The sequence below is a fragment of the Manduca sexta genome, unplaced genomic scaffold (assembly GCF_014839805.1).
Source record: "Manduca sexta isolate Smith_Timp_Sample1 unplaced genomic scaffold, JHU_Msex_v1.0 HiC_scaffold_1792, whole genome shotgun sequence".
NCBI classification, from domain to species: Eukaryota; Metazoa; Arthropoda; class Insecta; order Lepidoptera; family Sphingidae; genus Manduca; species Manduca sexta.
The window spans coordinates 1-18508 of NW_023592692.1; the positions used below are offsets into that span (position 1 = coordinate 1).

Sequence of the window (18508 nt, forward strand, 5' to 3'; positions counted from 1 at the left end):
AAGATAGAATATGAAATATATTGTATCAACGTGGCTTTATTACTTGGAAAATAATAATTGCATAACATAATTTGTTAATAAATACTCATATTGGTCAAAAATAAGATTTCTCATTCCATAAAGACTTACTATAAAACATATGCACTTTAGAATATTTTACCTAGTTTCTGTACAGTGTACGTACTCAATTATTAAATAATAATATATTAAATTATAAAATATATTTAGCTAACGAAGTAGTAGAAATAATTCAATTTCAATCTCTGAAATTTTTTTTCAAAAATCCTTTCTCCTTTTGGAGGTAGGGTAACAATTATCGAAACGAATAAAAGCTTAATGATTATCTTTTGCTCGCGATTTCAGTGTTGCGTAAAGTTCCGTATCCATTGAAAGAATTTTCGGAATGAAAATAGGGATTAACGAGTTTAAAGAAAAAACTATTAATCTTTGAGGTTCTCAGCTTTTTATACTTTAATTTGACATTACAAAACCTGCCGTATAGGGCGTGGTAGCGCGTTAACCCTAAAAGCTTTCGACTCAATATTTAATACGAGTAAGCTCGAAGCAGCTCTAATCATTTTTATTGAGGTAAAAATTTCATATACTTTTGCCTTGATGTACAAAAATACGTGTCGTTATAACATTATCTGTCAAGACGTCATATTGCTTTCAAATTAAAAAATCATAAAGTGTTCCATCAACTATATTTATATTCATTTCAGAGATAAAATATTCAAATCTGTAGGTACGTGAGATGGTGAAGCATCCGCTGCTGAGGCCAAGTTTCCCGAGACCGCGCCGGGAATAGAGCGGGCGGGCTGTCGCTTCGAATTAGTGTAAAATGTTGAAAAACGCCTGTAGCCGTGTAGCGTGGCGCGGCGGCCGGCGACGCGCGTTGCCAGCCCCGTCTGCCACGCACACATTATAATATGACTTACATGTAGAGGATAACATTTAATTTATATTTAATTTCATCGTCATTTGGTCTCACTCTGTATTTTGGATGGCGATTACAGATTACTATACTATTATACAGTATAGGTAGGTGTTTGGTATAGTTATACAGGCAGAGGGATCGAAATGGTAGCAATTGTGGGGGAAACTCATAGTATCTACTGGATTATTGTTGTCCTCATAGACTATTGACCGAAGTTACTCTACATACCCAGGGATTTGTGATGATTTTTTTACATTTTCAATTGGTAATGATTGTTTGTGTAGGTATTATGTTTGAACCCAGAATATTATATTTCCAACATACTTATGTAGACATTATTCATCTATAGATATTCTCTAGCTCTTCTCAGTAGGTCATATTTCATATACTTTCAAGTAATTTCCTCAAACTAACGAACAAAAACCTTGTCGCTCCTGTCCGCCCATATCATATTGGCACAGAATTCGAACATATACATGAAATTAAAACAAAAACCATAGATTCCAAAGCAAACGTTCTATATCAGTGCGCACTGCGCAAGCGCGCGCAAGTGTCGCAGCGTCCATAATTGGCGCTGTTCGCGAGACCGCATAACGAGACCATAGCCATCTCGAATTGCTCTTTGATTATGAGATATGAGCATAATTTAATTAAAACATTTTATTGTTTCCGTTTAGTTATAGTTTTAGATTATGGTGCATGCAAGCACCTGATAGCTAATAAGTTAAAGTAAATACTAAATATAAGTTAAAATATTTGCTCCCAATTTAGTATGAAATGTTATTTGTATTCTAAATGGTAGATCTTTATACATATATATATGAGTGTTACTTGATGTAGTTACCATTCTTAAGTCTATTTCCTTAAAATATCTTGTGCTGATATTACTGATGGCATATGGGCAGGTTGAAATGTTCAATCCAATGTAGAATCATAATTATATAGAAAGGCGGCTGTTAAACATAACTACTACAATTTATTTTCAAAATGTAATAAAAATTAAGTCTAAGTACAAATCGATGGCTCCTGAGTAAACTATCGTATCTAAAAATATCGATTTAAACTTTTATAGCGTTTCATTAACTACATATACTGTAATATGCACCTTTCAAACTTTTACTATTTCAAACCACTAAAAAAAGATTTCTTTATTGGGTATGGTAATAAACAGTACATAGATAACGAAACGTTGAAAAGTGAAAATCACACTTACTTAGATACGATAGTTTACTTAGGAGCCACCAAAATTACGTATACCAAAACTATAGCAATAGAGCAACCATAAATAATAACCGAGATAATTTTTGCTTGTTGTCTTAATGAAGCGAGTTTAAATGAATTTCGCCACAGTGTGGTCTCTTTTCTGGTATACGTGTTCATTCCGATGGGATGCCGTTTCAATAACGCATGAACGTGTCATTTGTCAGAATATCATCCGGTATGGTAGCCATGAATGCGGCAGGACAGAGAAATGACCACGGTAGCGCTATTGGGAATTTTAGGACAACTAATTTAGGAACAACAATTGAAAGCTTAAAGACTATTATTTTAAGCATAGCTATTTTGAATGCATTTTTTAAATTTTAATGAACTAGGTATTTTATATAACTAAAGTTAAAGAAGAAAATAACACGAATAATAAGCATTATTATTTTAAGTAATAACTATAAAATCAAAATAATATAATAGTAAAAAATATTAAACTTAATGCTTTATCCATGAATCACGCTTTAAACCTGTGTAATAAAATTATTTTGCCACTTCTGTTCATATCTAAAATAATTGTTTATTAAATAAACTAGTCTACTATTTAACAAACTTCAATAATAGTCAAAAATATTACAATACAAAGTCACGGGTGCTTAGTTCTGCGCGCATGACAATTACCTCAACTCAATGCGGCCATCAGTCACGTCGCATCCACGCAGCGGTTCACACAAACGATTAATTAAGAGTTTTAATTTTAGCGCTTTGCTCGAAAAATAACAATCACTCGCACGGAAATAGCTCGTGTAATTGATGATGAATGGATTACGAGATTTTCTTTGCTGTGTCTCTGAAAAAGCAAGCCTCGGAATTCGAACTTCATTCCGGATCAAAAATGATTCTTCTCGACATATTAATCTATGTCGCTAATCCTTAGTTATCCGGTTTGATTTTTATTATTGTGCAAAACTTTTTGAAATAAACATTAGTTCTATGGTACATAATAGTCCTCATGTAGTTTCTTTTTGTGATCCGCAAAAAATATATTTTGCGTACATTGTCCATACAAAACTCGTTTGTAAATTAAGCAACTGAAAAATTTTATTAGGCACCTAGTGAAACTTACCCTATAAAAGTTCAATCTTGGTATATTTTTAATCAACCAAACCACCTTTGAATTCTTGAAAGAAACTTCATCTATTTCGAAACTGTGAAAGCATTTATTTATATTTAAGTTAACCACCAAAGTCAATAACTTAATTATGTTCTATATGACCATTTATCATTAACGGTTCTGGCTCATTGATCAGCACTTCGCTGTTGACATTTGTGGTAAATTAATGGGGGCAGCGGCAAACGGCTCGTGCATTTTGCGACGCGACCACTTCCGGACAAATGCCACCATGCGCAGGCGCCGGGGAAACATATTTAAAAAAGTAATTAGTACAAATTAAATAAAAAGATTAATATATTTTTCAGGTATTACATGCGTCGTGATAACCATAGTGTGAGAACTTTGCAAAAATAAAATGCTGTTTGTAATAACTAAAAGATAACATAATATTATTGTCATATAATGTTACATATTAATTTTACGCAATACTCTTACTAAAAAAATGAACAGCACCCAAATTTATCCTCACGTCACAAACAACGCTCCCTAGATAAAAATAATTCATAATCAGATATATCCTGAGGAAATATTTAATTTGTACAAATTTAACTATCGTTTAATTGGAAACAGTCGCTGTAAAAATAGATTTCGGTATCTTTGTAGCTTTTACTTTTTTATCGTCCGAAATGTCGTTAACTTTTGACACTTTTTTACAGTGTTTTTACATTTCGCTAAGTGCGTGTCAATGTTATTTCTATGTTTAAGTACACCGAAGTCGTGCAGTGACGGTAGTCTCCCTTGGGTATCACGACGAATTTGACATGCCCTTTTTGGCTTAAAAGATCTTTCTGCACTTTAGTTCCACTTTAGATAAATCCAAAACGTGGCATGAATCCAAAAAAACTGTTTTGCACAAAAAATGTTAACTACTTCTGTGTAATTTTAAATGTTACCACTTGAAAGCTTAGTGTATCTCCTGTTTTTAAATTACCAATAACTTATAATAAGATTTTTTTTTTTATTTTTTCCAATGCGCTATTCTATTACAATAAACACCTCGTTTAGGTCTATGAAATGAAAGGTCTATGAAAAATAAGTAGATATCACAATATTTTAAAGAGATATTAATACAAATTTTGGACACTGCCTACACTTTTTTAAACTCACTCCGAAAAGAAAAGGAGTTTTTTTTTTATGAAGTCCACAATGAAGTTTCTGTATGTAAATAAAATTTGTAGTAACTAGTAACTCAATACTGCGTGTTGGTGGTTTCGGCGAAGTATCACAAATAGCCGGGTGGTGCGCCTGCGCAGAGTATCGGTTACGCCCTTGCGCTCGATCCCGCTGCCCGACAGTAAGCGATACGCCTGTCAACAACCGTGTCACTGGACCGTACCAGGTTTGACGTCAGGGGATTCAAAGGAGAAATACGCCGAAATAACCCATTAGAGTAATAAAGTGTTCTATAAAATTACAATTGAGGCTAGGAACGAATCAAATTATGAGTGGTTTAATGGCTACATCTTTAATACATTATTAGAGTAGAAATATTATTACTAATCAAAATGTTATTTATTTACTTAAATAAAATAGGACAAGTCTAAATGATTGAATGTCAATTTTTCCAAATCACAAAACTTAACGCAGCAAACGACCATCGCACAATTAAAATACCGAAATGATTACAAAATATATTAACTGATTCATTTGCTTGAGTCAGCATATTTGGCCGGTTGTAAATTTCATTGAAATCAGGGACAAAATGCGAAGAACACACGGCCGTCGGCGGCGATTTCCTTTGCTATCAAACGCAGACTTTACCGTCGTGTTCGCCACTCATTCATCCATATTGTTAAATAGTAATAAATCTGATTAAATCAACGCCCGTTGCGTTTAAATCTCGACGATTTCAAAGAGTTGAAATTTGTCTTGACAATATTTACGAGGAGTCGCGGCGCGCGGCGCTTGCGCACGCTGCGCAGAGATCAAAGCGCTGCAGCGGCGTCATGTGTTCTGTACATGTAGGTCGAGCAGCCCCTCGGGAGCACTTAAAAAAACTAACCATGTATGTTTTGTAAATAATATTTTATTAGCTCTCGTTAGAACGAGCCGACTGAATCACTTTTTGTATGACTGTGCGGTTTTATGAAAGAGCAAGATATATTTGCGTTTAATTAGAAACCTTCACAATATGATCAATTTATTAGGTATCAATAAACAAAATAAGTGGTAATTAATTTAATTTATCTAAGTCCATGGACGGTAGTGACTACTTACCATTAGACTGGAAGCTGCCTCGTCATCCCATTTAGAGAATATAAAAAAAAACATAAGTGAAAGTTGTCTTTACGACTCCTATATGTACCTAAATGGCAAATTCATAGCAAAAAACCAACCTACCTGCTTTTATGTCATATGTACTAAACCTTGTATTTATAAAGCTTTTCTATTACTAACCTAAGTACTACCTACTTTCTCTATTCGGTTACTTAGTAAAAGCCACATTATCCGTGGATATCTATTCATGTCGAATACTTATAAATAAAACTTATTTTCAATACGTACAAAGTTTTGCATATACCTACTACTTTGTTTTCTTGTTAATTCTTCTTCTCAATGCGGCGATTATTTTTGTGGAACGGTTGCCAAGACGAATGTGCATTATTGGGCATTAAATTTTAAGAATGTACGTTTATTTTTATTTATATCTTATCGGTGATATTTAGGAATTAGAGTTCCATAGATATTCAAGTGTGTGTTACTAATCCGCACTGTTCAGCTGGTGTTACTTCTCTTTGTTTCAGCATTCAAGTAATAATAAGGTACGTTATTATTATTACTTGATAATAATAATATCAAGGATTATTTTGTGACATTGCATAAAATATGCATTATTTTAGATTAAATTTTTGTACTTTATTTTTATTAATATATATATTTATTTTCCGATTTTTTGATAATATTTTGATAATCTCTTTGTTCAATTTGATGTTGTTTTCGTGAGTGTTTTTCTGACTAAAAAAGTACGTTAAATATTACTTATAATAATAATAATTATATACATTCTCTTAGAGTAGAAGTAGTGGCATCGTGTTAAATTAAATTTGATTTTATTTATATCTATATTGGTTGGAACTTATACTTTTTACTTTACCACTATGGTTAGAGTAACCAAGTAGTATTGTAAAGTATTATTTTTAAGAAGTATGTATGTATGGTTCCATTTACTAACGCAATGTTAAAAGAACCTTGCATATTGTATGCTACAATAGATATACTATACACGTATAGTCACTAAATATTTCTACAGTGAGACAATTTAAAACACTAAATTATAAGATATTAGTTATTTTAATAATGTCTTTATTAAAAGTAATGCAGAGATCATTTAAATTTTTCCACCAGATTGTTGCTTTCAATGGCGCTGTATAATAAACGAAGCTTTTTGTTGTATGATATTCTTTTCTTTTGTATAAAAATACATTTATATATTGATATAAAATTTTTGTATAAATATAAAGTTATAGTGAAGGTTTAGTCCCATGCGCCGGGGCAGTTGTAGTGTCTGTTGATGCGAAGCCAATCCTTGTCGGTGATGAAGATGCGCTGTCCCATATCACCCTCGTGTTCCTAAAAACAAATATATTCCTCACAGCGAAAGTAATAATATAAACTCTATATAGAAGTAGATACCGAGAGACGCTATGTGCATATAATATTTTGCTAAAGTATTTTGCTGTGAACTGCACGATATATACGCTCACATCTCTATTTTCGAAGAGGTAGACAGGTTTGTACCCTGCACGATTCAGTGTACGTACAGTATACCCAGATAAACCAAATTTTGATATGAAAATAAAGCCAAGACTTAACTTACCTCTTTAGATAAATTTGGTAAAGGAGAACTAGATCAGTTCATGACTAATATACTACGAACAAATATGAATAAAGTTTTTACCTGTAGAGCCACGATGGTCTTCTCGCCATTGGCTGAGAAAGCGAAGGGTCCGTAGTGCATGCAGCTCACGTAGTCGTATTCAATGTCCAGGTTGCTCACCATGTCAGAAGTGTAAATGGCGAAGTTATGCTCAGTGCCTAAATACAAACAGTTACTTTTAAGGATAATATTAAAATTATGTTCTTTGATATTGGCCTCATCTCCTATTATCCTGATATCCTATCTATATTGTGACTCTACATTTTGAATAGCTCAGATCATAAAACAGTTAGGTATGATTTGAATAAAAAATGTTAGTTGTTACGTCAAAATGACTGCACAGACATTGAATTACAACCGGTTTCAATAAACGATCCCAATTTCAATCGACAATCCGATTCCTCAAAAAAATCAATCAAAACAACTCATTTGTAAGCACGTCATAAAAGAACTTTGTTCTGATTGGTCCATTTTTGAGATAGGTCAAAAAAAGCGTTTGGGATTGTATATTGAAAATGGCGGTTAATCAATTTATGATATACCAAAATTTACACACCAGGCCTAAGATTCTCCTCAACGATCTTGACGTAATCATCTCTGTTGTAAGTGGACTGCATGTGCAGGAAGCCGAGGATGTGCATCCACTCGTGAACGATGGTGGGGTGGCGGAAGCAGCCGGTGCCTGGCACGTTGCGCGCCAGGTTTAAAGTGTGGATGCCGCGGGATTCCCAGTAGCCGACGTGCGCGAAGCAACCGCCAGCACCGCCCTTGATTATACGCGAACAAAGACATCAGTGTAAAGAATTGATATCTAAGCACTGAAAATTTACCGTGATAAGCTATTGTGCGGCCAATACTAATCTTTTTTCTGTGGGTATGTAGGGACGAAGACGTGTATGTATAATTTATTTGCTTCTAGAAGAGTGTGAATTTAAAAAAAAAACACAGTCGTTTTATCTCCATACTGACATTGTGACTACCACGAGAAACAAGTAACAACTAACCATTTAAGTATTATTTTTCAACCCAATCTAAAAAAAATTCATAAAATTTTTACGTCCATTAATTAGGCAAAAAAAACAAAATAATTAAAATATGGATATTTTGTTTAAAATTTCGTGAATTAAATTTAAGGCGACTATATGAAACTTTAACTAGGACAAGGATTGTCTATACTGTTGCTCTTGAGCTCTTAAGTAGTTTTTCATTCCCAACATAAAAATCTAACATCGATAAAACTGATTTCTAATTATTTTTCTGCCAAATATTTAATAGGCAACCTATCACAATAGAACGTAAAACTTGGAAATGTTTTTGTGTGGTTTCTTGAATTCGTGTGCGACTATAGTTCGCTAAAAAGGACTGTGGTGGTATTGTGTTTGCTCTGAGAGCCCAGGTTCGATGTTTGAGTCAGACAATGAATTGATTTTCTAGTACACGCATAAATAAATGTCAACGTTGTCAACAACAACTAAATCAACTTACAGTAACTCTAACAAAGACTGTGTCTTCAGGTTCACGGTAGCGGAATTTGACGCAGGTGTGCCTCTCGATGTCCCTTATACCTTCTTCGATAGCCTCCTTCTGGATCGGACCTAATAATAAAAATATTGTTGATTTGTATAGTACTTAAAAGTCAAGTTTGAGGTATAGAGAATATTTGATACCAAATAGACAAAACAAATAAAGATTCCGTATTTATGCATCGTTGAATAAAAACTTTAAATAACTAAGTAATAAGAGTTTAAGAATAAAGTTATTAAATAGCAATTTGCAGGTTACTTTTTATAATATATTACTATTCTCTGTTAGCATAAATCTACTCGCAAGATTTTTGATACCATACTATGATTTTTATCTTCTAGACGAATTGATGTCTAGGCGGAGTAGCGCGCTTTATTGACGCTAAAACTATTAGTAAAAGTTCACCTCTATTTTTTTCGACGTATTTGAAGCTTTCAGTCAATCTAGACATTTTTTTAATCAAAGGTTATTTAATTCAATGAATGTAAATTAATGCTCATGATTATATTCCAGTAGTCTTGGTAGAGGAACACAACGTTAAGGAACCAACAGTGTGTTAACTTGCAATAAGCCAGCATAGAGGACTAAGGATTAAACTCTGTGGTAGAGAAGGCCTTTTTTTTTTTTTGTTTTCGCGGAGAAAGTGCCTTATTACTACCGCCCAGCCTTCGTGGGGGGCGACTGAGCGGTTATGCTGGGGTAACCGTGCCTTACGGCCCGGCGTTGAGCCGCCCGGATTTGATGATGACCTTCGGGCGACCGCCGGGCCGAGTCCCTAACCCTATATACAACTTAACCTATGCACGGCCTACCAGCTAAAACTCCGCGGTGGCCCTCTTCGGCGCATTAGGGAGGGCTGCGGGCTTCCTCTGACGTTGAAGTGTCTAGTCTGCGACCGCAGGCCGCGCCCCTACGCGGTGCCGCCTTGCGGCCCGTCTCCTATGGTAGAGAAGGCCTGTGTCCAGTTATGTTACAGTGACACAGGTCTGGTTTTATTTTGTGATCGTTCATATATAATTCTCAAAGCACGCGCTAAGTTATAAAACTTGATATAATCGACTCATTAATTACGTTTACTATGAGATAATACAATAATAATCGCATTAAAATTAACAAATTTACGTATTTATCTTTAATATTATTATTTAATGAGCTGTTAATCAAATTAACGTAATTGATGAGTTTTATCAATCTTAATCAATAAGTAAATCAGTGCGTAGTATCCGGTGTTTACGAGTACCTACGTTTGTGTGTTGACCTTTACATTTAACGTATTAATTTCACATTTCGAAAGTATTATAAAGCAATGTCCCATTTGGAAAAAATCATTACAGCTTCACATTTTTTTTGCGTACTGTAATATAAAACTAATTACTTATAGTCATAAAATATAAATATATATGAGCCTGTTGTAGAGTACTGTACCACAAAATAAAGTTATTAGAGATATTTTTAACGGATTCTAAGTTCTTAGGCATTCGCTGAATTTGAAGGTGTTAATCTTATAAAATTAATCGACATTCGAATTTCTTAGATTTATGAGCAAGAGATGCAAATATATCGCTGGCTCTCTACTATAAGGTTCTATGTCAAATTTTATGTTCATATATAACACATGATTCTAAGTGTTTTAATGAAAATTTTCAATATCTAATCAAGGTTAGTAAAGGGAGAACCGCGAATTATTGTTTTTACAATTTTTTTTCAATATGATTTTTTTAATATTTTTTTTGCAACATTGAAAAAAAATAAAATTATTTGCGCAAAAAAAGATTTTACTTTTTACTGTGACTACTGAGGAGTCCGGCGTATACACGTATGTTTACATACTTGTAAGTAATAAATAAATAAATAAGAAATAAGTTGTAAGTAAATAATATTCGTAACAGGGTTAACAAGTGAATCATACGTCGTCGGCAATTCGTTCTTTATGACTGATTAAAAAACTAGCGTTCTACAACAATTTTAGTTTACTGGTTATTCAATAATTAAACCCCATCCTAATTTTCGAACTAATCAAATTACGGCATTTGTAGATATGTCAAAAAAAAATCTACTGATTGGTTCAATTTCGGCATGGATCCGATAAAAACGATTGACTTTATTTATTGAAAGCGGCGGATAGTCTTTAGGCTCCTTTTGTCTGTTTAATAATTTATGTTTTTTGTTTTCATAACAACGTATACATTATGACAATACTTTCGATGTTCCAAATATATAGATATAATATTGATTAATTCAGTTAACATTACATTTTCCGTATTTTTTTCATGTAACGAAGCTCGATATTATTCAGTTAATTAAACCAATTAATACAGTCTTGTTCTTACCAAATTCGTCTTCTCCGAACTCCCAAACTACAGTGTCATTTGGCCACTTAGTATTGGGCCAGGTGTAGGCGCTACGCCCCATAGCGTACTCCTGAACCATCCTCTCAATGATGAAGTCATCTAATATGATGTCTCCTTCGTACTTGCCGCTGTTCTCCTCAGGATTTGCCAAGGGAGAAATTTGGGTGCGGAACAGGAATTGCTCACCATCGTCTGTTAAGAAAAAAAAAGAGTTTATTTACAAACTAATAAAATAAATACATACCCGAATTGTAATATTTTTTTGTGTATCATTTACATTGTCACTGTAAACAAATATAAGTAGGTAATAAAACGCAATAGGTATGTACGTATCCTAAAGTACTTGAATTCCCACTCAAATTTAAATTATAGATAAGAATGGAAAACAGTCAATTGTTTGTAACCTAGAATAATATTACGTGTTCATATTAAAATACTAATATTCAGTTGCAAACAATGTTTTTTTAAATAAAAAGAAAGCTTATTCTATTTGCAAAGATGTAAACGCGTTGTGGACTCAACTGCCACTACCAATAATTGAAAATTTTACAACGTCATTGTTTAAGGATTTTTCATTTTTTAAGCCTTATATTATTAGATTTTACCTTAGCATGGCAATATAGTTTAATTGACAAAATTTTACGGGGTATTTAATATTTTCCACGTATGATTACAATACTTATGTTATATACTCACCAGTCCTCGTGCTTTCTAAGAAGCTTCTGAAAGCCTGAATTTCTTCCCTGCTGCGGACGATGGCGGGCGTCGCTGCCACCGCTCCTAACACTGCCAGAATTACAGCAAACCGCAACATCCTAGTTCACACACTGACGACCGCCAAACAAACCCTTACTTATATATTATATCAATTATCTAAGAGCCAAGATATACTAGTATTATCAGTTATTATAAATTAAGTACGCACTTTGTTTTTTTCTTACAATTATTTTGTTCATAGGACACTATTATCATGAAGTGATGGATTATCCTCAAATTAATGATAAACAGTTTCTTAGACAATGTTATCGATTTTGTTAATTCATAGCTATGGTTTTCCCTAAAATTAATAACAAATGTATACGCTTGTATTTCTGTATGAACTTAATATGTATGAAGTTAAAAAATAGTAAGTACTAAATTTATAATAATTTTCTTGAATGCTTTTGTCTAAATTAGCATTGATGGCGAATTTTGAAGAGTTAATGATAGCACCTAATTGAAAAGTTGTTACCATTTAACCAACTTATGATCGCTAAGCAAACTAAGCATCCTATTGCATTTTTAATTTGTAAAATGTTTTCATAATGTAGCTGTATGTGAATCCAAATATAGAAAAGTATAAATATGTCGAATGCTTACCATATTTATACCGGCCATTTCATACATTTTAATAAAAAAAAATAAATATTATGATTAATATTTTTTTGGAAAAGACACAAGTAATATTGAGGAAAAAAATTGCAAACAATGAAGAATTTGTTTAACGTCCGAATTTATCGTGTCATAATATACGACCAATAAGTAAAAGATAATATTAATTTTTATTAATTCAACTACAATAAATAAGTCTCAACGTATTAACTTATAAGTCATTAGTCTTATAAGACTACACTAATCTTGTAGCGCTAAATATCGGACACAATAATGTCAAGAATGCAGATATTGTCAACAATAGCTATACTTGTCATACCTACTTATAAATATATGTATCGTGTGCGGACTTTCTATATTATCTCTGATCTGACTGGAATACTTATCTTCCTTCTAAATACGTATCTATGGAACACATAAAATATTTAACTCAGGGTGAGAATCAAATTCTCGACTCTTCGTCAGACACCTCGTCGCTCGCTATCGATTGAGATTGTTCATATTAAATTTTTTAAACAAGTAAAAAAGCTTGTCCGGTTTTAGACATTTGATGTACTGAAACACTTTCACTGATAGTAATAGCTAGCCAGAGACTGTCCGCCTGCAATTTGATTTACAGTGTCCCCTTTCAGTGGTTCTCTCAATGCCGAGAATTTAGATCGTGCAAGCTGGGTCTATAAAGGCCTTTTGTACAGTTCTGTCTTCGGCGACATAAATTTCACCTCGCAGCTTAAATTTGACAGGTTTTGATTTTATATTGTATTTAGCAGTAATTCTCCTAAAACTGTTTTATATCTAGGATTTACAACTCTCATGTCTACTCAAGCTTCGTTTAATAGTGTCGTAAAACTGGTAGGTAGGTATTTTGATTTAAAACCAAATTAATAAAAAGCTAATGATGTTTTTTGTTCATAAAATATTTATTAATTTGAACCGTGGGACAAAATACAACAAGCATTATATACTCGAAAATAATAACTTAGATTTAGTTTCCTACTGTTGATCACACAGGCGTGGTCCACGCTCCGGGACAGTTATAATGTCGGTTCGCTCTCAACCAATCCCATTCAGTTACGTAATCTAGTTGGCCCATTTCATTATCATAATCCTGAAAGAGTTGATTTATTAGAATTATTATGTGTAACTTTTTAAATTGACTGAATTGAAATTAGTCATCAACTAATAAATCATTGTAAAATGATTTTCGAATGTAAAATACGTTTAAAAATAAGGTGCAAAAGGAATTATTCCTAAAAGGTGTAATACTTACATAATACCCTAATAGAGTAGGTTCACCGTTCTTGCTGAAGCCGTAAGGTCCATAATGCATGTTACTTGCATACTCGTAAGGAATCCCGTGGTTGCTCACTATTTCTGACGAGTATGCTTCAAAGTTATGTTCCGTTCCTGAAATCAATATTCTCATTTATAATAGCGCTCCTCAACCTGTGGCATTTCATTAAATAGGATAATATGGCTCTAGGCTACAAACATAACAGTGATTTTACAATGACATATGGAGTCCGAGTAGATAATGCATTGGTGGGCGAAACGCCGCCTGGCATAGGTAAGGTGACGATTTTCCCACACAAATTCTCGCATACAAGACACCAATCAGCTACATATTGAAACTATTATATTTTGTTGTATATTTATTTAATTTTTTCAAGCAATCTACTATCCCAAATATACGTATTATATTTTAATGACTATTGGCACCCGTCAAAATGGTTTAATCGGACGATAGATTAATCCTATTCGTACTATATCAAAGATAAATATTGATTAGACAAATTAAGTAATTATTGAATTGTTTCCTCAACAAAATATTATAGGTAGTTCTATCTACGTTTAGAACGCCTCCGCTCAGGTACCATTAATAAGATAGCTTATTATTACCCTTTGTGCTAATAAAGCCCATAAATATTGAGTAGCTTATTGAGGTTTGGGCTTCTACTAAGTAGAAGTATACTGTTGTTGTAATGGCTATTTAAAAAAATGTTTAATGAACAATATTCTGGCTGAAGTTTTAACACGAAATATAATCTGCTATTGTTACTTTTCGATCTGCCCTAATCGCACTACAATTTAGAATCTGCGCAACATATTTTGTAATGCTTATTGCAGAACTCTAAAACACGGAGACAATAAAGCTATCGATGTTGCTTTTTACAAATAATTTCTGACCCAATTGCTGTCGTTATTCATAATTTCAACTCAAATTTAGCACTGATTCTCCCATGATTAAAATTAAACAAAATCTCACCTGACAACACGTTCTCCCACAACACCCTGACATAATCATCCCTGTTGTATGTGGATTGCATGTGGACAAAGCCAATGATATGCAACCATTCGTGGATGATAATTGTATGAACGAAGCAGCCGGATCCAGGCTCGTTGAGGGCCAGGTTAAAAACATGGATTCCTCGGTCAGCCGAGAAGCCCACGTTTGCGTAACAACCGTCCGGCTTACCCTGCACAAGAGAATATGACGACGTTTAACAAGTACTCAATTATATTTTTATGATAAGAGAGCATGAAAATTGACTGTGATCGCATCTTGTTTTATTGTCTAGGGAGAGGTACTCTTCAGTATATGACACAATATAAGAGAGCAATATAAATACAACCTGGAAGTAAATGAAAAATATATTCTTCATGAACTCACTGTAATGAGAACATAGTTCGTCTCTTCATCACGCCTTTCCCGAAATTGTATACATGTGTGCTGTTCGATATCTCGAATGGCAGCTAATATTGCTAATCGTTGGGCTTCATCTAGAAAGTATAAAAGCTATAAATTGTACATAGATAAGAATTGCTTTATAGATTTTCCATATATTTCAGATTCTGTATTGTAAAATGATTTATAAATGATATTCAGTAGGTACAATATTACCAATGACTACACGAGGCTTTCAAAATACATTTATATCGAATTGCGTGTGTGGATTATTATGTTTACTTTTGAGTTGGTTGCACTATTTTTGAGGATTTCCTCTACTTGAGGTTAGCTCGGCATACTGAGTATCCGCCCTGAGACCCTAAAGAAAAGGATGGCCTAGTTTTCAATGCTTTAATCCAGTTTTGTGCAGTATTTGTGTAAAGGTTTGACTATTAGTTAGGCCTGTAGGGAACCAGTAGGAATACTGCTATGGGAATGATTTTTGTAAATGTCTTCCTGGGTGTTTTATGATAATCTAGTGAAGTATAGGTTTAAAGCTCTTATATTCGTAAAGATAACAATGCCTTTAAAATATAACAACTGTTTAAACAGCTACTCTTAAAATTATAAATATTTAACCTACCAAATTCAGCAGCAGCAAATTCATATACAACAGTATTTTCAGGCCATTTAGTATCAGGCCATATGTATGCTTTTCTCGTTAAATGTGACTGAAGCAGGCCGTCAGCTAGCACATCGTCTAGTAGAATGTCTCCTTCGTATCTGCCACTGTTCTCCCAAATTTTTGCTTTCGGGCTAGCAGCCATTCGTTGTTCAAGGGTAATGCCATGTTCTACGAACCCAAAATTAGGTATTTTAATTTATAGGTAAGTGTATTACATTTGCACAAGATTATAGCGCATCTATAATCGACAATATTATCTGAATTATGGATATTAATCTATCAGTGGCGAAGCGTCCATACAAGTCAATTCCCACCGGCTTTTTAAGTCTATTTACGTTAGTCTTACTCCCTTATTCATAGACGTTATTTATCTAAGGATGGAGCATTGCTTTGATAACAAGTCTGTTTCTCAGCTTTGTTTATCTGACTGCTTGCTGTTTGTTTAGCTTTGTTTATCTGACAGCCAACTAGATTAAAGTTGTATCTCAATATTAGCCAATCACAACGGCTCTATGTCTACACTGCGAAGGCTGCCATGCCGTCAGCACTGAGAAACAAACTTGTTATCACAGCAAAGATAGGGTTTAGATAAATAATGTCTATGAATAAGGGGGTTAGTTTTGTTTTCTGTTAAATTGGTTGCGATATGTTAGCTGACGCAATCTTTTTTTTCTCGGGTTAACTTTTGAAAAAAAAAATTCCCTTCGCCACTGTAATCTTTATATATAAATATGAATCCCTATTTTCCTTAGTCACGCCATCACGCGTGAACGGCTGGACCGATTTCACTATTTTTTTTTTGTTGTGTTTACTTAGCTAGATGCTATTGAAACAAATTTTTATAAGGATCGAATATTAGTTTGTACCGTTCGCGCAGCGTGGGTTATACAATCCTATTTAGCCTCAACCCTCGTGGCTCGTACGCATGAGACTCGGACTATGCGCATACGCACATAATAATAACAGTATAGTTGCAAACGTACATACACTTTTTATAAACAACCAGAGTGGTTGGACTCAAGATTATTGATCAAGTAATACATATTTATGTGTATCAAAAGCGTGTGTTCTTTATTCACTAGCCAACTTCCACAAATGGGAAATATTTGCCTTTTCAAAATTATTCCGCTCATATTAATGTACACTATGACACTAACTATGTAGAAATGGTGTTAATCACAACTTGAAAATATTTTCACAACAGATTACGAAAATCCACTATATTTAATAAACATAATCTTTTATATTAATAAAGGGGATTAATTATACCATTTTAAGCATATTGCGCATCGAGGAGAGTGAGATTTGGCATGATTAAAGTAGGAATTACAGTAGAAAGCAGAAAAATAAAATTTATGTAAGTGTAAATACATTTTACTAGTTAACCGGACAGACGTTGTCCCGTCTTAATTATGAATTTGCAGCGCGCATTCTGTCAATCGCTGACAGTTATTTCAAACAATTGACAGTGATATAAAATTAATATTTTCGTCAAGTTTTCTTAAATTTTCTAATTTTCCGCGCAATTTTTCGAATTTTTTGTTTCATAAGTACCTTCCCCTGACAATAACAAACACAACAAAAAAAATAGTGAAATCAGTCCAGCCCATCACGCGTGATGGCGTGACCAAGGGAAATAGGGTTTCAATTTTATATATATATATAGATTTAACCACCAGTAATAACTGATGGTTTTATAGGATTGCTGATAACACTCTAAAATATTTTTATTTTTTTTAAAGCATTGTTACCTGTTCGCGTATTATCCAGAAAGTCCTTGTATATTTCAGCCTCTTGCCTCACTGCTGGAGTTCTAGCTAAAGCCACACCAAATAATATAATCAGTACGTACATGTTGAAATTTATTCGAACATATACAATATATAATTATTGTTCGAAAACACTTTTATATTCCTTCTTTTATCGTTTTCATATCTTGAAAAACAGGAACTTGTTTTAATGATTGATCCAAATGTACTAAAGGTGTGAAAAGTTTGTTTGTTTGTTTGAACGCGCTAATCTCAAAAACTACCACCGGATAGAATTGATACATTCTATTAGTGTTAGATAGCCCTCAAGGAGGGCTATAGGCTATATAACATAACGCTATGACTAATAGGAGCGGAGCATCGTTGAAATATGTTGCAGAAACGGGGAAAGTTTATTAATTTTGAAAGATTCCGTTGCGTACGGAATTACGAGTATATAAATGAACTGCTCTAAACAGCAATATAAGAAAGCAATTGTAATTTTTTCACTTTTCTGTGTATCATGTACTGTAGTTTATACCTTAAACTGATTTTGAAAAGAGCGACACCAGAGTTTCTTTGCTGTTCATCTCTGGTAAGAACTGTTTTCTGAACTGGTGGTAGAATTAATATTGACGGAATCTAAATAATGTATACTATTTTACAGGTTCAAATAAATTATTTCATTACGCTACGTAAACGGTTAAAATTATACAATAACTAGCTGACCCGACAGAAGTTGTTCCGTCTAACTATGAATTTGCGGCGCGCATTCTGTCAATCGCTGACAGTTATTTCAAACAATTGACAGTTATATATAATTAATATTTTCGTTGAGTTTTTTCAAATTTTACGCGCAATTTTTGATTTTTTCTTTCATAAGAATTTTCACATGACAATAACAACACAACAAAAAAATGAGTAAGTATATGAGTATGTCAGAATTGTTCCTCTTAAAAAATGTAAA

General features: G+C 33.4%; 2 protein-coding genes across 2 annotated transcripts; both read right to left on the minus strand.

The window, feature by feature from the left end:
- Positions 1-6663: 6663 nt before the first annotated feature.
- Positions 6664-11912, minus strand: LOC119191675 (zinc metalloproteinase nas-4-like). The gene is made up of 6 exons (XM_037445560.1): positions 11766-11912; positions 11049-11261; positions 8680-8789; positions 7751-7961; positions 7216-7352; positions 6664-6887 (listed from the first exon to the last, which is right to left on the minus strand). The coding sequence occupies exons 1-6, from the start codon at positions 11881-11883 to the stop codon at positions 6792-6794; spliced, it is 885 nt and encodes a 294-aa protein (XP_037301457.1). The 5' UTR covers positions 11884-11912; the 3' UTR covers positions 6664-6791.
- Positions 11913-13341: 1429 nt separating this feature from the next.
- On the minus strand, positions 13342-17682 carry LOC119191673 (astacin-like metalloprotease toxin 5). Its single transcript, XM_037445558.1, has 6 exons — positions 17545-17682; positions 15752-15961; positions 15112-15221; positions 14707-14917; positions 13711-13847; positions 13342-13548 (listed from the first exon to the last, which is right to left on the minus strand). Exons 1-6 carry the CDS (start codon positions 17645-17647, stop codon positions 13444-13446), a joined length of 876 nt encoding a protein of 291 aa, XP_037301455.1. The 5' UTR covers positions 17648-17682; the 3' UTR covers positions 13342-13443.
- Between the last annotated feature and the right edge of the window lie 826 nt (positions 17683-18508).